The following is a 19,488-nucleotide window of genomic DNA, read 5'->3' on the forward strand; positions in this document are numbered from 1 at the left end:
CCCCCAAACTGAACCCCTCCACAACCGCCAGGCCGACAAGGCGCGGGTGAAGGACTACATCCACCGCCTGGACAACTTTGACGGCCCCGCAGTGGGCGAGATCGCTGTGGGCTAGGAGCTGTTCGAGGAGGCGTTCGAGATCTACAAGAAGTTTGGCCTGCGCGCCCAGGCCATCCATGTGCTGCTGGACCACCTGGAGGACCTGGACCGCGCGCACGAGTATGCGACCAAGGTGGACGAGGCGGGCGTCTGGACCGAGCTGGCCGACGCCTACCTGGCCCACTGCCCGCGTGTCGGACGCCATCGCGGCCTACCTCCGCGCCGGCGACACCAGCAAGCACGTGGAGGTGGTGGCCAAGGCGCACGAGAGCGGCGACTACGCGGAGCTGACCAAGTACCTGCTCATGGTGCGCAAGCGGGTCAAGGACCCCAAGGTGGACACGGAGATCGTGCACTCCTACGCGCGCGCCGGCGACCTGCCCGCGCTGGAGGCCTTCGTGGCCGCCCCCCACCTCGCCGACCTCCGCGCGGTGGGCGACCGCTGCGCGGAGGAGGGCCTGCATGACGCCGCGCGCCTGGTCTTCGCCACCATCCCCGACTACGGCCGCCTGGCCAGCACCCTGGTCAAGCTGCACCGCTACCAGGCGGCGGTTGACGCGGCGCGCAAGGCCAACAGCCCACGCACGTGGAAGGAGGTGTGCTATGCCTGCGTGGAGGAGGGCGAGTTCAAGCTGGCCCAGCTGTGCGGCCTGAACATCATCGTCGCCGCCGACGACCTGGCCGAGGTGGCCGAGTTCTACACGCAGCGCGGCCACGCCGACGAGCTCATCGCGCTGCTGGAGTCGGGCATCGGCCTGGAGCGCGCGCACATGGGCATCTTCACCGAGCTGGGCGCGCTGTACGCGCGCCACCGCCCGGAGCGCCTCATGGAGCACCTCAAGCTCTTCGCGCCGCGCTGCAACGTCCCCGCCCTCATCCGCGTCTGCGAGGAGCTGGAGCTCTGGCGCGAGCTCACCTTCCTCTACGTCGCCTACGACGAGTACGACAACGCGCTGGGGGTCATGGTGGGGCACGCGGCCGCCGCCTGGGAGCACGTCCAGTTCAAGGACGTGGCGGTGAAGGTGAAGGCGGCCGAGACCCTGTACAAGGGCATCTCCTTCTACCTGGAAGAGCACCCGGAGCTGCTGAATGATTTACTCAAGGTGAGTGTGTGTGTGGGTGGTGGTGGTGTGGTGGTGGGGGGGGGGCACGCAAGGTGATTGAAACAGGGCCGTGTCGCGACGGGCAGGATGGGGATCAAAGGAATTTGTGGGCATGCGGCCAGGGCCGCTCCCATGTCCGGCAAGGCAGCGTCCTGGCACTCCATCCCTTTCCCCTTCCATTGGTAACTGGCAATCCCATCATTCTCGTACGACACCTGGCCCCGTCCCTCGCAAACTTTCGCACGCCCTGGTCCCTTCCCCCTTCCCCTCCCCTCTAAACCCGGCGCCTGCCCAACTCGCAGGTGGTGGAGTCGCGGGTGGACCACTCGCGCGTGGTGGACATCATGCGCCGCGCCGGGCAGTTGCCCCTGGTCAAGGAGTACCTGGTGTCGGTGCAGAAGAACGACCTGCAGGCGGTGAACGAGGCGGTGAACGAGCTGCTTGTGGGCGAGGGCGACGCCGCGGGCCTGCGCGACAGCATCACCTCCTATGAGAACTACGACGCGCTGGCGCTGGCGGGGCGGCTGGAGCGGCACGAGGACACCGAGTTCCGGCGCCTGGCCGCGCTCATCTACAAGCGCAACCTCAAGTGGCACAAGGCGGTGGCTCTGGCCAAGACCGACAAGCTGTACGAGGTCAGCGCTGGTGTTGGGTTTTCTGGGGGGGGGGGGGGGGGGATCAGGGATTTTCCCTGCCATGCGGTCTGGGAGTGTCATCTGTGCGGGTGCTGGCATCCAGGTTGTCTGGCAAGGCGTCCTGAGGGCAGCAGACAGGCACTCCTGACGGTGGCCAGGGGCTGCCTCGCTCACCTCCACCACCCTTGATCTCCTCACCCGTGCCACTCGCAAATACACCGAACGAACAGGACGCCATGGAGACGGCGGCCCAGTCCGGGGAGCGCGGCATCGCCGAGGACCTCCTGCGCTTCTTCGTGGAGGAGGGCGCGCACGACCGCTTCGCCGAGTGCCTGGACCGCTGCCGCGACCTGGTCAAGCCCGACGTGGCCCTGGAGGTGGCCTGGCGCAACGGCCTCACCGACGCCGTCATGCCCTACCTCATCTCCGTGCTCCGCGACTACACCACCAAGGTGGACACCCTGGTCCACGAGCGCAAGGATGCTCAGGTGCGTGGTGGGCGATGGGGGGGAGCGTGGGAGGTGGTTGATGGGGTTGGAGGGTCGGTGTGATCGGAGGGGAGAGGCGGCGAATATCGAGGCAGGGCAGTCTAGACTTGAATGCCGCAAGAGGACAGGCTGGGACCCAGAGTGTACGATATGGGAGGGGGTTGAGGGCCTCCCGGAGAGGCAGCGCAGGGCCAGTGAACTTTTGTGCTCATGGGTTTGGGCCGGGGATCGCTGGAACATTCCTTCTGGTTCACCATAGGCCACACCCAAGGCAAAGCACAGGTCACGCCCTCACCCAATCCAACTCACAACCACCCCCTCCCACACACAGGAGGCGAGCAAGCTGGACGAGGAGGCCAAGAAGCAGCAGGAGCAGGCGGCCAACGCCTACCTGCACCTCAACTCCTACCTGGCGCTGCCCGCACCCACATCCAATGGCGCGCCCTCCCCCCCGGCCTTTGGCGACGCGGCGGGGTTTGACCGCTTCTGAGCGCGGGTGTGGTTTAGGGCGTGGCTCTCACTGCCACCCTGGCTGGGGCCGGACCTGCCTGCCCGTGCGTGTGTGCATGCGATGCCCATTTAGAATGCGAGGAGTCACGGTCTGCGTTGATCACAGGGAGCAGCTGGGGGAATGTGGGCGGGGGGCCGGGTAGGGGGTCAAGGTGAAAATTCTGCAGCACCAGGTGCCATCCAGAGTGCTCTCGACTGACTGGCTCCTGGCAAGTGCATAACGCCATGGAGGCAGACCAAACGGAGCGGCAGCCCACCCTGTCGCATAGTCTGCCGCGTTGCGAGACGCATCTACAACCAAGTTGTCAGAGCCAGGACGAAAAGGAGCTGAGCCATCGTAATACATAAAACAAGCAGTAGAAGCATGTCACAAGCGCTCGCCCCCCATGTTATTGCCGCCAACCCCCGCCCAAAAGACGAGTGGGAGAGGACTGGGTGGGCAAGAGCGGACCTCCCACACACAAGTGTGCGAGCATCGCAGGGGTCCTGCCCTGGTGCCCTCCCGAGCAAGCGTCAGTCGGGGTGGGAAAACAATCGGAAGGTACACAAGTTAGGAAGGGGCGTGCGCAGCAGGGTCCAAGGGGCGGGAGACTGGAGTGCAGCCGAGGGGGTGCGGGGGGCGCCTCCCGCCCACCTGCTCAGGCAACGGACCGCGGTACAGTGAAACAGCTTGGTATGGAAAGGGAGTTTGGGTTGGCCGGGTGGGAGGGGGTGGCGTGCCAGCACTCTTCCCCGCCTGCTTGCAGACGGCGTGAGGCTCCGGGGGTGGGGTGTTGCGCGCCGCCCCTCGTCCTGCCTCAGAGGGCCTTGTCGACCCTGCCCTGCTTGAGCCCGGTGGACAGGGTGACCACCGCATCGTTGGTGTCCACGAAGATGTGGTCCGGGCCCAGGCGCCGGTGCACATTGCCGTTCTTGATGGCGCGCAGGACGGGGCGGGTGAGGTTGCTCAGCACCAGCTGCACCCCCAGATCGGACTTGAGGTCATACACAAACTCTGTGAGCCAGTGGATGGAGGTGGCGTCCACGTCGGTCACCGCGCCCATGTCCAGCACTACGTAGCGCACGGGCGCGGCACCGGACTCGGCCTCGGGCGTGGCCTGGGCCTCCTCCACGCGCCGCACGATGCCGTCGCGGATGGACTCCACGTTGGCGAAGAAGAAGGGCGCGTCGACGCGCATGACCAGCACGCCTGGGGTCTGCTGCGTGTCGGGGAAGAGCTTGACGTGCATAACGCCATGGAGGCAGACCAAACGGAGCGGCAGCCCACCCTGTCGCATAGTCTGCCGCGTTGCGAGACGCATCTACAACCAAGTTGTCAGAGCCAGGACGAAAAGGAGCTGAGCCATCGTAATACATAAAACAAGCAGTAGAAGCATGTCACAAGCGCTCGCCCCCCATGTTATTGCCGCCAACCCCCGCCCAAAAGACGAGTGGGAGAGGACTGGGTGGGCAAGAGCGGACCTCCCACACACAAGTGTGCGAGCATCGCAGGGGTCCTGCCCTGGTGCCCTCCCGAGCAAGCGTCAGTCGGGGTGGGAAAACAATCGGAAGGTACACAAGTTAGGAAGGGGCGTGCGCAGCAGGGTCCAAGGGGCGGGAGACTGGAGTGCAGCCGAGGGGGTGCGGGGGGCGCCTCCCGCCCACCTGCTCAGGCAACGGACCGCGGTACAGTGAAACAGCTTGGTATGGAAAGGGAGTTTGGGTTGGCCGGGTGGGAGGGGGTGGCGTGCCAGCACTCTTCCCCGCCTGCTTGCAGACGGCGTGAGGCTCCGGGGGTGGGGTGTTGCGCGCCGCCCCTCGTCCTGCCTCAGAGGGCCTTGTCGACCCTGCCCTGCTTGAGCCCGGTGGACAGGGTGACCACCGCATCGTTGGTGTCCACGAAGATGTGGTCCGGGCCCAGGCGCCGGTGCACATTGCCGTTCTTGATGGCGCGCAGGACGGGGCGGGTGAGGTTGCTCAGCACCAGCTGCACCCCCAGATCGGACTTGAGGTCATACACAAACTCTGTGAGCCAGTGGATGGAGGTGGCGTCCACGTCGGTCACCGCGCCCATGTCCAGCACTACGTAGCGCACGGGCGCGGCACCGGACTCGGCCTCGGGCGTGGCCTGGGCCTCCTCCACGCGCCGCACGATGCCGTCGCGGATGGACTCCACGTTGGCGAAGAAGAAGGGCGCGTCGACGCGCATGACCAGCACGCCTGGGGTCTGCTGTGTGTCGGGGAAGAGCTTGACGTTGCGGTAGACCGCGGAGTCGGGCAGCTTGCCCAGCTTCACGATGGCGGGAAAGGCGGCGCGCCAGATGACCAGCACCAAGGACACGCCCACACCCACGCCGATGCCGATCTCCACGCCGGCGAAGAGGACGACGAAGAAGGTGACGAGCCAGACGATCCAGTCCAGCTTGTTCACCTTGTACAGATACAGGAACTCGGAGTAATCAAAAAGGCCCAGCACACCCACGATGATGATGGCGCCCTGAAGGTTGTTTGTTGGGGTAGGGGTAGGGGGGGATGGTAAATGAAGGGTAGTGGGATGAAGTGGCCTGGGAGTTCCTGCCACTCAAAAACACATGGGGCCATGGAGGTCACAAGCCAGAAACAAACAGCATTCGCAGCAGCAGGCACAGTGATTGACAACAGGGATCCCGGTGCCTCGCGATCCAGACCCCAACAGGAGCAACCCCATTGCCCCCCCCCCACCACACACACACACACACACACACACACATAACAAACAACCACCCACCTGGACGTTGGCCGACATGTTGGTGAAGATGGGGGTGAGCACTAGGAGCGTGAGCATGAGGAGCATGGAGCAAACGAACTGGGCAAAGGGGGTCTTGGCGCCCGCAGAGTTGTTCACCGCGGAGCGAGAGAAGGAGCCCGTGGTGGTGTAGCAGGAGAACATGGCTCCAAACAGGTTGGCCACGCCCACCGCGCGCAGCTCCTGCGTGTAGTTCAGGCGGTACTTGTTGCGCTGGGCCAGGGCCTTTGCGATGGAGATGGACTCGCAGACGTCCACCAGGCAGATGATGATGGCCAGGGTGACCTGGCGGCTGACGTCGTACAGCGGCAGCCAGTGGTTGGCGCTGAAGGGCGGCAGGCCCTTGGGGATCTTGCCGATGGGCTTGATGTAGGGAGAGGCGGTGGTGGGGTTCTTGTACAGCCCAAAGATGTTCATGACCGCGATGGAGGTGACGACCACGGTGATGGGGCCCAGGAAGCGGAGGAAGCCGAGGCGCTTGTGCGCAAAGCGGTTGCCCGCCCAGCGGAATGTGTAGAGCAGGCCGATGAAGAAGTAGCCCATGACGAACTCGCGCCACTTGAAGCCCGACAGGTTGGAGAAGATCATGTCCAGCAGGGACTGGATTGTGGACCCGCGCCCAAGCTTCAGGCCCAGGATGTACTTGACCTGGCCCAGGGCGATGGTGATGGCGGCGCCAGACATGAAGCCCGAGATGACGGAGTGGGACAGGAAGCGGATGATCCAGCCCAGGTTCAGCAGTGCGATGCCGGTGTACATTACCCCCGCCAGGAAGGCCACCTCGATGGCCGCGGAGTTGATGTTGGCCTGCAGCGCCGGGTCCTCGGGGTTGTTAGGGTCGGTGGACAGGCTGCCAAATATCTTCTCCCACATAACAAACAACCACCCACCTGGACGTTGGCCGACATGTTGGTGAAGATGGGGGTGAGCACTAGGAGCGTGAGCATGAGGAGCATGGAGCAAACGAACTGGGCAAAGGGGGTCTTGGCGCCCGCAGAGTTGTTCACCGCGGAGCGGGAGAAGGAGCCCGTGGTGGTGTAGCAGGAGAACATGGCTCCAAACAGGTTGGCCACGCCCACCGCGCGCAGCTCCTGCGTGTAGTTCAAGCGGTACTTGTTGCGCTGGGCCAGGGCCTTTGCGATGGAGATGGACTCGCAGACGTCCACCAGGCAGATGATGATGGCCAGGGTGACCTGGCGGCTGACGTCGTACAGCGGCAGCCAGTGGTTGGCGCTGAAGGGCGGCAGGCCCTTGGGGATCTTGCCGATGGGCTTGATGTAGGGAGAGGCGGTGGTGGGGTTCTTGTACAGCCCAAAGATGTTCATGACCGCGATGGAGGTGACGACCACGGTGATGGGGCCCAGGAAGCGGAGGAAGCCGAGGCGCTTGTGCGCAAAGCGGTTGCCCGCCCAGCGGAATGTGTAGAGCAGGCCGATGAAGAAGTAGCCCATGACGAACTCGCGCCACTTGAAGCCCGACAGGTTGGAGAAGATCATGTCCAGCAGGGACTGGATTGTGGACCCGCGCCCAAGCTTCAGGCCCAGGATGTACTTGACCTGGCCCAGGGCGATGGTGATGGCGGCGCCAGACATGAAGCCCGAGATGACGGAGTGGGACAGGAAGCGGATGATCCAGCCCAGGTTCAGCAGTGCGATGCCGGTGTACATTACCCCCGCCAGGAAGGCCACCTCGATGGCCGCGGAGTTGATGTTGGCCTGCAGCGCCGGGTCCTCGGGGTTGTTAGGGTCGGTGGACAGGCTGCCAAATATCTTCTCCAGCCCGTTGCCCAGCAGGGTGGACGTCACGGCCACGGGCCCGACAGCCTGGGGGAGGAAAGGAGGGAGGAAGGGCATGCATGAAGGAGAAAAGTCATCAAGGGGTAGAGGTGGGGGGGGGGGGGTTGGTTTGCGAGCGCGTGGTTGCCCTTGAGATGACCACGACCGTGGGGAGGGAGGGTGGGTGGGTGGGTGGGTGCACAAGCAGGTAGCTTGCCGCCCACGGCACAGCCCTGCACCACACTCCCCCCTCAATGCACAGGGCAGGCCCACTCATCGCAGAACCCAAGCCCCTCACCAGCTGGCGGGAGGATCCGAGGAGGGAGTACACCAGGCAGGGCACAAAGGCGCCTTACAGGCCGTAGACTGAGGGCAGGCCGGCCAGGTTGGCGTAGGACATGCCCTGGGGGATGACCATGGCACCCACGGACAGGCCAGCCACAACGTCAAGCTGCAGGGAGCAGGCAGGGGCAGGGAGGGGGTCCAGGGGGCGGCAACAGGAGGTGGAAGGTTGCGACCGCTGAAGTAGGATGAGCCTCATCAGCCACTAGAGCACGAGCTTGTATGGACCATGGCACACATCAGTGTGGGCACGCACAGCCGATCCACCGAATCCAACATACCAGCAGCCACTCCTTGATGCGGTAGGTCCTCAGCCAGCCCAGGCAGGGCAGGAACCAGCAGGCCCAGCCGAACCAGCCCCAGGACTTGAATTCATCGGTGAGCCTGCAGTCGTAAAGGAGGTGGAAGGTGGTCAGCGAGCTGGGGGGGAGTGAGCCGGGGAATGGCGGCGGGACCTAACGATCCACATAATTTTGCTGGCACATCCTATCCGCCATGGGCGCCGGCAAAACAATCCGACCCGGCGACACCCCTCGACCCAGGCCCGATCGCTGCAGGCACACCGCCGGTCAACTCACTTGTGCCTGTGCTTGTTGAACTGGTAGGACACGACGTGGGCAATGCTGGGGTCCCCGCCGTCCAGCTGCTTCAGCAGCGAGAGCTCGGCCTCGGAGCTGACCAGCTTCCTGGGCCGTGGCTCGGTCTCATAGGAGAGGCTGGTGTCATGCGCAGTGGCGTCCCCGCCGGAGATGCCATTTTCGTCGAGGAAGCGACGGGCGTTGAAGTTGGAGGGGGCACCAGACATCCTGGGGCACCCACAAAGGATATTGCGCGGAAGCGCAAGGTTGGTTGTTGTGGAGCGACACGCCTCACTTGGCGGTCTCGAGGGCCGGGAAGTGCAGCAAAATGGGGACAATATGCCTGAACCCTGTGACCCCGCAACCTTTTGGCCGAGATTCTCCCGGGCCACCACCCACGGCTTTGCTGGCACACAGGGCGTGACTCTGGTGTGGCATCCCATACTACTGCTTTGCAGGCACATCCGCCCGCCCACATGCATCCAGCTGCGCGTGGGTCAGGATGTGCGCGAAATGAGGGATGTGCGCACCCGCAGATCGAGTTTAGATTGGTAGCTCGGTGGGAGGAGGTGAGGCGACGGGACAGGACAGGACAGGTCTGTCACATGAATGGGGCAGGTTGACTCCCCAATGCTGTATCACGTCTTCTTGGGCGCGATCGAGGCCGACTCTCATCGAGGATGGGAACTCATGTACGACTCCAGTCCTGTCGGTGTTCCAGGCCGGCGACAGTCCGAAGGATGAGGGCAAGGTCGTCGACGATCACCCACCGACCTCCGGTGACCCTGGTTGTGCGCCATATAGTTCCGATAGCCTTTACAGAGCTGCACGTCCACCGTCGAGATTCTTCAATAAAGACATAACTTAAACAGCGTTGAATACTCGATTCTGCGCGCATCGAGCCCTTTGATCATGGTTCTCTGCCGTGTGTTTTTGGTATCGCAAACGCTCTATTGGTGTGCAGGTTGCAGTTCTTGAGTAACACTAGCATGGACATATGGATGGACCTTCGACCACGGGAGTCACTCGGCGACGCCGTCGGGAGGATCCTCGTTTACTTCCCAGGGAGGAGCCTGTGCCTCCCCACCTGCCAATGCGAATTGCTATGAGAAGCCCCGGGCGCGCTCACACATCGCATCTGCAGATTGACCTCCAGTAAACAGAGATCCTCCAGCACAGTAGATGCGCGAACGAGATCCAAGATCAATACTTCTCCTTAAACCTTACACATAATGGTGTCCAAACCTGAGACGGAGGGCTCCAGGCCCTCCGTCCTGCACCGCCAGGCCCCTGACGAGGTGACACAGCCCATCACGAATCAGGAGTACCAGGAGCTGCGCGAGATGTCAGACATGCGCGAGCCGTACCGGTGCGACACGAGCTCGGAGGTTGCGGGGGGCTGGGGGAAAGGATCGTGGCCGCAAATTTCCTGTCGACAAGTCCCATGCATGGGCACTGCCCCCTTGGCCGACGTGCGAGGCCTCCCCCCTCTCCCCGCAGGATCCCCGGGGAGTACCTGCTGGGGTGCAAGAAGTACGTCGGCAACGACCTGGCGGACACCCCCCTCATCGCCTTCATCAACGGCCGGTCAGGGGGGCAGATGGGCACCCAGCTGCTCACCGTGCTCTCCCGCAGCCTCGGCCAGTCCCAAGTGGTGAGGGGAAGGGGATTGGGATGGTGGTGGTGCTTCAGTGAAAGAGGACTGGCACCCGGATGCTGTCTTCCGGACTCGATGTGCAGCTCTGGCCACGGTGTACGTGGGCTGTGCATGTGGCAACCCCATGGACCCCCGCTCTCTTTCCCCCCCGCCGCAGTTTGATCTGTCGGAGGACAGGCCCGAGCCCGTGCTGCGCACTCTGTGGTCCAACCTGATGGAGAGGGAGGCCAAGGGCGACAAGCTGGCCGCGCACATCCGCAGGTGGTGCCCTGGTGTGGCCTTGGCGAGGGTTTCTGCGCCCCGCACATGCATGCTCACGAATGCCCTCTGGGGCCTGCTGGCGAGTGCGGGGGGAAGCCCGCCAGGCCTCAGGGCTGCTCGTCGCCGTCCCCTTGCCGCCCGGCGCCCGCACTCGGCAGCATTGCGGCGACCGCGTGGCCCTCGCTCCTGCCCACGAAACAGCCGTCTTCCCCCCTTTCCTCCCACAGGAATCTGCGCGTCTTGTGTGCGGGGGGCGATGGCACGGTCACCTGGATCCTGAAGACCATCTTCGACCTGGGCCTGGAGCCCGCGCCGGCCGTGGCGGTGCTGCCGCTGGGCACGGGCAACGACCTGGCCCTCAGCTTCGGCTGGGGCAATGCTTTCCTCAAAAAGTGGATCGCCGCGGACCAGCTGTACCACACGCTGCAGCGCTACGCGGAGGCCCAGCCCCGTGCGCTGGACGCCTGGCGCATCACGCTGGCCGGCCCCACGCCCGACCTCTTCGAACACCTGCCCCACTCGCTCAGCCTCGCAGGGGCGGGCAGTGAGGGGGGCGGTGGTGGTGGGGCCCCAGCGTCCGCCGGTGCCGTGGGCGGCGGGGCAACCGAGGGCCCCGACGTGCAGGGCCCCCCCGGGGCCACCCGTGTCACGGGCATGTTCTGGAACTACTTCAGCGTGGGCCTGGACGCGGAGGCAGCCTACGGATTCCACGCTCTGCGCGAGTCCCGGCCCTGGGCCGCGCAGACCCGGGTCATGAACCAGGCCTGGTACGGCTGGTACAGCTGCACCAGCGGCTGGTTCTGCGCCGCGCCGCCGCTGCGCAACAGCGTGCGCCTGCGCGGGCGGGGCGGGCCCGGGGGCCCGGCCTGGCGCGACATCCCGCTGCCCGCCTCGGTGCGGGCCATCGTGGTGCTCAACCTTCAGTCCTACGGCGGCGGGCGGGACATCTGGGGCCTGTCGGACGGCGGCGGGCTGAGGCAGGGGAAGCGGGTGGTGCCCATCTTCAGCGACGGGCTCGTGGAGGTGCGGGGGGAGGTCAGGGGGGGGTGCCAGCGGCCGAGGAGGGGGCGGCGTAAGCAGGGGCCTGGGTCGCAGGCCGGCCTGACGACGAGGGCCGCCCCCCCCGCGCCGACCCATGTCCCCTCCCCGCACCCCCGCGTGCCCTCCGACCACCCCTCTCGCCATCCAACACACAGGTGGTGGGGTTCAAGAACGGTTGGCACACGGCCATGGTGATGGGCCAGGTCAGCAACAAGCTGCACGGCAAGCGCCTGGGCCAGGTGGAGGAGCTGGAGCTAGAGTTCCAGGCCCACGGCAGGTGGGCTGGCGGGGGGGGGAAGGGAGAGGTCGGCGACTTGGGCGCTGACTCCTTGAGAACTCCTGCGTGCTGGGCATGTGGCCTGCCACCCCGCCGACCGAGCTTCTCCCCCCCACCAAACTGTGTATTCGATCCCGTGGCGCATGCCTGTGTGTGCAGGGTGAAGGACGAGGCAGGGAAGACGCACATGCAGCTGGACGGCGAGCCCTGGCCGCAAGGTGTTCCCCCCGCCTCCTCGGCTCCGCTCAAGGTCTGTGGACTGGTTTGGTGCTGGCATGCACAATCAGAAAGGATGGTCTGGAGGGGAGTACTGCCGAGAATACCATGCTGCGTATGTCACGGTTGGTTACGTGGTTCCCTCTTCCGGTCATTGGCATTCACATACCCTCTCCTGCCGCCCCATTCACGACAGGTGCTGATCTCGCGGGCCGGCCAGTCTTCCATGCTGCTGAACAGCTTCGACATGCAGGGGCCCGTCAAAGTGCGGAAGCTAGCAAAGAGAGGGGGCACGATAGCCCCGCCACCCTCTGTCCCAGAATCCAATCAGGATGGGCAGGAGAATGATGCACGACAGATTCCTTGACGCCTGTGAGACATGACGATACACAGTCTTGGTACTAGCTTCCCAAATATATATTCCTGGACAACCACATCCATTGCACGCTTCCCTGACAATTAGTTTGGATTGAAAACTTATACAGGATATGGCACCTGGTGGGCTGAGCAGGTGCCTATAGCCGACTCCAAACCTGGCGGTCCATCCCATGCTCAGATTGGATTGCCCCTTGCTTCCCTACCCAGCACAGAAGAGTTTTGCAGGCACCATGTCTTGTATTAATGCCATGCTGAATCGACCGTGCACGCACAGAATGTTACCAACCAGCAAGGATAGCCACCAGAGGCCAGGATGCTAAGGGCAGTTGTCAATGTGTATGGAGATACCCTTACTAATCTCGACCCCTCTCCCCGCTTTCCTCGACCCGGGTGGACTATTGTCGCGCATGGCAGACAACGCCAGCGCTAAATCCACGTCTGGGAACCCGGGGCTCGTTTCGAAGTGGAGAGGTGTTGGAGGAAGCTTAGAATATATAAGGTGTTGGTGATCTGCGAGGACCCAACATGCTGCGCCGGTCGGCCCAGGCGCTCCTGCCCCGTTTTTTGCAGAGCGGGGCCTCGGCAGCGGGTGCCCCCTTTTGTAATGCCACAGCTACTTTGAACGGCAGTGCTGTGCCATCCCTGGCAGCCGCGCAACCGGCCGTCAACGCTTGGTGCAGAGGTATGGAGGTTCGTCAGGGATGACCGTGGTGACCCCACATGTTCCAGTCCGGAAACCCAGGCATCGGCTGGGGCAAGGGTGTTTCCCGTAGCCCCTGAGTTGGTTGTGTGGACTATCCGAAGCGCTCACCACCACCACCACCCCGCAACACGCCCAGGCTACTCCGCGGACGCTGCCCTGTCCCCAGCCAACACATCCGGGCTGCCACCGACCGTGCACGCCCTGAAGAACCCAACCCACGCCATCACGTGAGTGGATATTTTATCGTGTGACTGGATTTAAGCCACACCTTAAGTGCCATCAGATGAGCCCCATGGACCCCAGCCTTTGGCGCCCTAACCGGTTCAGTTGGAATCGGGGGTCCTGGTCCTGGCTCGACTTCACACGCCCTCTGCTCGCCGCCCATGCTCAACCCTCTGCACTTGCAGGTACGATGAGTCCAACCACATCCGCTTCCCCCCGGGCGACCCCAGCAAGCGTGCCTTCACATACTTTGTGCTGACCGGAGGACGCTTTATCGGCGCCTCCGCCGTCCGCCTGGCGGTCCTCAAGTTCATCCTCAGCATGACGGTGGGTGGCTGTTGCTGCAGGGGCGTGGAGGGTAGGGGTGTGGGCTGTTAAGGGAGCATGCCTCGGTATCACGGCGGATGCTTCCTCGTGAGACTGCTGCCATGCAGCGGCGAGCATGCGTCCCGAAGGGTGTACGGTGCACAGGGTGCCCGTACTGCCTGTGGTTATTCCCCCCGTGGGTTTGCCGCATCGCACCCTGGCCTCCATCGTAGGTTCCAGGCTGCGTGGAGGCCCCCACTGGTCCCCACATCCCTCTAGTAAACTCACACACACCGATGTCCCTCTCCGCTCCCAATTCCTCGTCCCTCATCCATACTCCCAATTCCTCGTCCCTCATCCATACTCCCGATTCCTCGTCCCTCATCCATACACAAATCAAACAAATCAAACGCAGGCCACCAAGGATGTGCTGGCGATGGCCAACCTGGAGGTGGACCTGTCCAAGATCCAGCCGGGCCAGACCATCACGGTGAAGTGGCGCGGCAAGCCCGTCTTCATCCGGCGCCGGACCGAGGACGACATCGCCAAGGCCAATGCGGTGGAGCTGTCCAACCTGCGGGACCCCGAGCCCGACTCGGTGCGCGTGAAGAACCCGGAGTGGCTCATCGTCATCGGCGTGTGCACCCACCTGGGCTGCGTCCCGCTGCCCAACGCCGGCGACTACCAGGGCTGGTTCTGCCCCTGCCACGGCTCCCACTACGACACCTCGGGCCGCATCCGGAAGGGGCCCGCCCCGTACAACCTGGAGGTCCCCACCTACTCCTTCATGGACGATGACAAGGTCGTGGTCGGGTAGGCAAGACAGGCCTGGCGCTGGCGTGCCCCCCCCTCCTGTCCCTGAAGCGCCCGGTAGAATCACAGTACCCCCAGGCAGTTACCCCGTGTTGAAACGCGTGTGAGGCAAGGTGCGGTTTGAACCTACAAAAATGGTCACCATAGAAGTGTGGATCGCTTTTTCTGCCCCATCGCGCGAGTCAGCTGGTCGAACGCCACGACGCGACATCAAACCTTGGCTCCAGACATGCACCCATGAGTGCTCGCCGGCTGGGTGGGGACAGTAGCCCGACACGGGAGAGCACCGTCGGAGGCCCCGCACCGCACCGGAACGGCCGTCGGTGACATGCTGCGACCGGGGCTGCACACCAGTCCGTGCGCCCGCACCTTGCGCCTCGTATCGGTGATGTGCACCAGATCGCGTGGGCGAGCTCCCACCTTGATCAGGGGCAGCCAAACGGGAGCAGGTGAGTTTCCTGTGTGGGGCCTCATGGACATGGTGCCGGTGTCCCGAGGGGTGTGCGGTGCACAGGGTGCCCGTACTGCCTGTGGTTATTCCCCCCGTGGGTTTGCCGCATCGCACCCTGGCCTCCATCGTAGGTTCCAGGCTGCGTGGAGGCCCCCACTGGTCCCCACATCCCTCTAGTAAACTCACACACACACCGATGTCCCTCTCCGCTCCCAATTACTCGTCCCTCATCCATACTCCCAATTCCTCGTCCCTCATCCATACACAAATCAAACAAATCAAACGCAGGCCACCAAGGATGTGCTGGCGATGGCCAACCTGGAGGTGGACCTGTCCAAGATCCAGCCGGGCCAGACCATCACGGTGAAGTGGCGCGGCAAGCCCGTCTTCATCCGGCGCCGGACCGAGGACGACATCGCCAAGGCCAATGCGGTGGAGCTGTCCAACCTGCGGGACCCCGAGCCCGACTCGGTGCGCGTGAAGAACCCGGAGTGGCTCATCGTCATCGGCGTGTGCACCCACCTGGGCTGCGTCCCGCTGCCCAACGCCGGCGACTACCAGGGCTGGTTCTGCCCCTGCCACGGCTCCCACTACGACACCTCGGGCCGCATCCGGAAGGGGCCCGCCCCGTACAACCTGGAGGTCCCCACCTACTCCTTCATGGACGATGACAAGGTCGTGGTCGGGTAGGCAAGACAGGCCTGGCGCTGGCGTGCCCCCCCCTCCTGTCCCTGAAGCGCCCGGTAGAATCACAGTACCCCCAGGCAGTTACCCCGTGTTGAAACGCGTGTGAGGCAAGGTGCGGTTTGAACCTACAAAAATGGTCACCATAGAAGTGTGGATCGCTTTTTCTGCCCCATCGCGCGAGTCAGCTGGTCGAACGCCACGACGCGACATCAAACCTTGGCTCCAGACATGCACCCATGAGTGCTCGCCGGCTGGGTGGGGACAGTAGCCCGACACGGGAGAGCACCGTCGGAGGCCCCGCACCGCACCGGAACGGCCGTCGGTGACATGCTGCGACCGGGGCTGCACACCAGTCCGTGCGCCCGCACCTTGCGCCTCGTATCGGTGATGTGCACCAGATCGCGTGGGCGAGCTCCCACCTTGATCAGGGGCAGCCAAACGGGAGCAGGTGAGTTTCCTGTGTGGGGCCTCATGGACATGGTGCCGGTGTGCACCTTGCATGGCGTTGTTCGGCCTCCGGCATGCGCCATGTCCGACTGGCAGCTTGCCCACCCCGCAACCCTGGACCCCAGCAGCAGCCAAGCCCATGCACAAGCCCCCTTTCCAGCAGACTGGCGCGCCCGGCTCTCGCCAGACCCCGCCGCCGGTGCCTGGGTGGCCCTGGGCAAGTTTGACGCGCTGCATCGGGGCCATGCGGCCCTGGCGGCCTGGGCGGCTGCCAGGCCGGGCGTCCCCTGGCTCATCTCCTTCTCTGGCATGGCGGCCGTGCTGGGCTGGAGGGAGCGGCTGCCGCTGGTGGCGCCTGGCGACCGGGCCCGCATCCTGTCCGCCTGGGGCAAGGAGTTCGGGGTGACGCCGCGCGAGCTGCGCATACCCTTTGCCGAGGTACGCGATGCGATGCAGACCTGGAGCTGCAGGGGGATGCAGGCGGCGCAGGGATCTTAGGACGGGAGGAAGGGGCCACACATGTGACCAGAAACCTTGGCATCGGGCTTGGGTGCCATCGGAGCGGCTGGGGATGTGAACGGAACAGGGCCCTGTTTGAGACGGCTGTGCACCTCGAAGACCCAAGGGAACCCCTTCCCGCAAGTGGGCCACATCGTTGCTGTCACAGGTGCGAGGCATGGATCCAGAGGCTTTCCTGCGCCTCCTCTCCAAAGACCTGGGTGTGGCGGGCGTCGTGGTGGGCGAAGGCTTCCGCTTTGGATACAAGGCGGCCGGAGACACGGAGTTCCTCGCTCGGCGCGGCGCCCAGCTGGGAATGGAGGTGATTGTGTTGGGATTTCTGGGAACAGCGAGGGGAAAAGAGCTAGAGGGGGCTAGGGTGGGTGGGTTGCACCCCAGCACCAGTGACAGTGAGCTAGCCGAGCAAACTCAGCGTCACAGGGTGCCCACCGCAACCCCAACCGCCAGGTGTGCATCCAGGAGCTGGTGACTGGTGCGGAGGGGGAGGAGGCCGTGTCATCCAGCAGGGTCAGGGACATGCTGGCGCAGGGCGACTTGCGTGCTGTGCGCTCGTGCCTGGGCCGGCCCCACCGCTTGGTGCTGGCAGAGGGGGCGAACATCGAGTGTCCCAGCGCCGCATTCCTGAACCAGCCCCCGGGCCCCGGACTGTATGCCGTGGAGCTGGGCGCAGGCGCTGGAGCCGGGCAGGCGCGGATCTCGGCCCGTGGCCTGGAGATCCTCGCGGCCAATCAGAGTGCATGGGAGCCGGGCAGAGGAGGGCATGTCGACTTCTTGGAGCGGCTGGATGGGTGATCCCGGCGGGAGCCTGATGTCCTTGATGCAGACATAAGTATCATGGCTTGTAGAGGCTGTATGTCAACGGGGCTCGAAACAGGTTAGGCCATTCGGCCACCCACTGTCTGGGAGGAAGCTATCCCACGCAGGAGGGCGCGCGGGCGCGACGCATGATGTGTCGCCAGGACCACATCAGCCAGGCCAGATACGAGGACGACCGGGGTGTAGGGTGTGTCAGAGCGAGCCATGCAGTGCATTCTATAGGCCTGGCGCCCATCGACTGACTCTGGACGGGCCCAGGAGCGCTTGGTTCCCGGGAGCAAGGTCTAGGAAGGAGGCATGCTGGGCATCCCATTCGGGGCCGCTTGCCTCCTGGTGCTGGCCTGGTCGAAGACTGCTGGCGCCTCGGTGACTCTAGAGGTAAGGGAAATGGTGTGGTCGTCTGCGAGGAGACACCTCGCCGGCCTGCTGCCAGTTCCGAAGCATGAGTGATTCCGTGTCGTACCGCTGAACTCGCGTCAGCCCATGTCGCAAGGTGCCCTGACCACGTCTCGCCCCTTCCTTGCCGCAGTCCAGCAACATAACATTCGACCCGATCCCATCTGTGAGCGTCGTATACCAGCTTGCGGGACGGAGGTTGCTTTTTGCTTGCACCCCTGGTGCCCGTGGTCCTGTTGGATGCCGCTTGCCCTGAACCCTGCATCCCAGACGTCAGACAGCGGTCGAGCCACCTCCCTTCCTATTCACATCGATAAAATTGCCCCTTCCACAGTTACCTGCTGACTTTGGACCTGCCATCCCAGACAGCGGGCTGGAGGGTCTTCTTTACCTGGCAAATCCACAGGACGCATGTTCCACCCTGACCACCCCGCCAGGCGCCAAGGGCAAGCGCTGGGTGGCCCTCATCAAACGCACCCAGGGGATGGTGGAGACGTGCACCTTTGATCGCAAGGTGCCCGGGAGGGGGTGGGTGGTGGGCGCAGGGCAGCGTGCAGAGCACAGAGAAGCTCGGGTGGGTGGGTGCTCCAAGTACCTGGATGCTGCCGGCCAAACTGATTTGGGGGAAATGCTCCCGGCAGCGTCAGAGGGTCTTGCCTTGCCTCATGCCTGATATGTTTCTTGAAAGAACGTTCCCACCTTCCTCCCCTCCTCTCTTCAGGTGGCCCACGCCGAGGCTGCCGGTGCCTCCGCCGCCATCGTGCATGACCAGAGCGACGGCCCGCTGATCATCATGAGCAAGCCGCTGGGCGCGCTCGACCCCGGCATCCCCGCCGTCTTCATTTCCCTCAAGTCCGGCATCATGCTCAAGCAGCTGCTGCAGCCCGGCATCAGCCGCGTGTTCATCACCAATGTGAGCCGGTGGAGAGGGTAGGCCGGGGGGGGGGGTGGGACGATGAGACTCGTTCACTGGTGAACCTGAGGCCGGGGAGGGCTTGCTGCACCATCTTGCACAGCAAGATGGCCCTTGCAATTATTATTCCCTCCATCCAACACACACTTACCCACCCCTTCCTCCATGCTCTTGTAGTCCGTGGACGCTTTCTTCATCGACATGATCGGCACGCTGGGCATTTGCATGGTCCTCAGCGTCATGCTTGCGGTGTGGCTGGTCAGGCGGCAGCGTATCGAGGGCGGCGTCGCCCCGGCGCCGGGGCGGGGCCCCGGCGGCATGTCCGCCGAGGACATCCGGGCCCTCCCCATCGTCGTGTACGAGCGGCGGCGGCGGGCGGCAGGGCGGGGGGATGTGCGCGCGGGCGTCGGCGCAGACGCGGAGCCCATGGGCGCAGGGGGGCATGCGTCGGGGCCTGGCGGCATCGGCGGCAGCACCGCCCTGCCCGCGTCTATTCCTGACGCCGGCGCGCCACCCGCCTCCCTCCCCCGCCAGCCCGCCGCCTCCTCCACCTCGGACTCGGACGGCGAGGCGTGCGCGCCGCGCGCCGGCGGCAGCACGCGCCGCACCTGCGCCATCTGCCTCGACAACTACGTGGACGGGGACAAGCTGCGCGCGCTGCCCTGCCAGCACCACTTCCACGCCGCCTGCATCGACCAGTGGCTCTCCTCCCGCACCACCCTCTGTCCAGTCTGCAAGGGCGACGCGGCGGCGGGGGCGGCGGAGCGGGCTGGGGCCGGTGCCGGGGACGAAGGGCAGGGCGCCCCGGCCGGCGCGCGGGGGCTGCTGCGCCGCGCGCGCAGGCGCCTGGCCCGGCTGTGGCACGGGCCCGAGGCGCTGACGCAGGCGCTGAGCAGCCCGCCGCGGGAGGACGAGCGGCGGGGGCTGCTGGAGGGCGGGGGCCTCCGGGCGGCGGGGTCTCCGGGCTCGCCCGCCGCGGAAATCGTGCCCGCCTCGCCGGGGCCCGAGCTTGTCTGAGGGGAGAAGTGCCAGCGCGCTGCATGCCCAGTCCCCACAGCAGGGGTTGCGTGACCTCCACGCTGCTTTGGTAT

At 64.7% G+C, this 19,488-nt stretch overlaps 8 protein-coding genes across 8 annotated transcripts in view; 6 read left to right on the forward strand and 2 right to left on the reverse strand.

The window, feature by feature from the left end:
* F751_2974 (Clathrin heavy chain 1) overlaps positions 1-115 on the forward strand; it is a gene marked incomplete at both ends in the record, with an annotated part of 5,114 nt that extends 4,999 nt beyond the window's left edge. The window contains one exon of the mRNA XM_011397346.1: positions 32-115. Coding sequence (XP_011395648.1) covers positions 32-115 — 84 coding nt within the window. The remainder of the gene's footprint in view (positions 1-31) is intronic.
* Positions 116-221: 106 nt separating this feature from the next.
* F751_2975 (Clathrin heavy chain) lies at positions 222-2,815 on the forward strand (the record flags this gene model as incomplete). Its single annotated transcript, XM_011397347.1, has 4 exons — positions 222-1,202; positions 1,505-1,837; positions 2,068-2,325; positions 2,657-2,815. The coding sequence occupies 4 exons, from the start codon at positions 222-224 to the stop codon at positions 2,813-2,815; spliced, it is 1,731 nt and encodes a 576-aa protein (XP_011395649.1).
* An 817-nt stretch (positions 2,816-3,632) lies between these two features.
* Positions 3,633-4,064, reverse strand: F751_2976 (Sulfate transporter 1.1; the record flags this gene model as incomplete). Its single annotated transcript, XM_011397348.1, has 1 exon — positions 3,633-4,064. One exon carries the CDS (start codon positions 4,062-4,064, stop codon positions 3,633-3,635), a length of 432 nt encoding a protein of 143 aa, XP_011395650.1.
* A 578-nt stretch (positions 4,065-4,642) lies between these two features.
* F751_2977 (Sulfate transporter 4.1, chloroplastic) lies at positions 4,643-8,521 on the reverse strand (the record flags this gene model as incomplete). The annotated part of the gene is made up of 6 exons (XM_011397349.1): positions 4,643-5,311; positions 5,582-6,406; positions 6,490-7,422; positions 7,742-7,825; positions 7,998-8,100; positions 8,295-8,521. 6 exons carry the CDS (start codon positions 8,519-8,521, stop codon positions 4,643-4,645), a joined length of 2,841 nt encoding a protein of 946 aa, XP_011395651.1.
* A 1,005-nt stretch (positions 8,522-9,526) lies between these two features.
* F751_2978 (Cytochrome b-c1 complex subunit Rieske-1, mitochondrial) lies at positions 9,527-14,172 on the forward strand (the record flags this gene model as incomplete). Its single annotated transcript, XM_011397350.1, has 11 exons — positions 9,527-9,663; positions 9,795-9,948; positions 10,109-10,212; positions 10,440-11,235; positions 11,409-11,530; positions 11,690-11,780; positions 11,943-12,011; positions 12,695-12,806; positions 12,964-13,054; positions 13,235-13,376; positions 13,771-14,172. The coding sequence occupies 11 exons, from the start codon at positions 9,527-9,529 to the stop codon at positions 14,170-14,172; spliced, it is 2,220 nt and encodes a 739-aa protein (XP_011395652.1).
* Positions 14,173-14,640: 468 nt separating this feature from the next.
* F751_2979 (Cytochrome b-c1 complex subunit Rieske-1, mitochondrial) lies at positions 14,641-15,309 on the forward strand (the record flags this gene model as incomplete). The annotated part of the gene is made up of 2 exons (XM_011397351.1): positions 14,641-14,667; positions 14,908-15,309. 2 exons carry the CDS (start codon positions 14,641-14,643, stop codon positions 15,307-15,309), a joined length of 429 nt encoding a protein of 142 aa, XP_011395653.1.
* A 525-nt stretch (positions 15,310-15,834) lies between these two features.
* On the forward strand, positions 15,835-17,064 carry F751_2980 (Riboflavin biosynthesis protein RibF; the record flags this gene model as incomplete). The annotated part of the gene is made up of 3 exons (XM_011397352.1): positions 15,835-16,191; positions 16,421-16,573; positions 16,720-17,064. 3 exons carry the CDS (start codon positions 15,835-15,837, stop codon positions 17,062-17,064), a joined length of 855 nt encoding a protein of 284 aa, XP_011395654.1.
* A 321-nt stretch (positions 17,065-17,385) lies between these two features.
* Positions 17,386-19,414, forward strand: F751_2981 (E3 ubiquitin-protein ligase RNF13; the record flags this gene model as incomplete). The annotated part of the gene is made up of 6 exons (XM_011397353.1): positions 17,386-17,466; positions 17,819-17,998; positions 18,206-18,397; positions 18,575-18,646; positions 18,932-19,126; positions 19,271-19,414. The coding sequence occupies 6 exons, from the start codon at positions 17,386-17,388 to the stop codon at positions 19,412-19,414; spliced, it is 864 nt and encodes a 287-aa protein (XP_011395655.1).
* Positions 19,415-19,488: the final 74 nt, after the last annotated feature.

The sequence above is a fragment of the Auxenochlorella protothecoides genome (assembly GCF_000733215.1).
Source record: "Auxenochlorella protothecoides strain 0710 unplaced genomic scaffold scaffold31, whole genome shotgun sequence".
NCBI lineage: Eukaryota > Viridiplantae > Chlorophyta > Trebouxiophyceae > Chlorellales > Chlorellaceae > Auxenochlorella > Auxenochlorella protothecoides.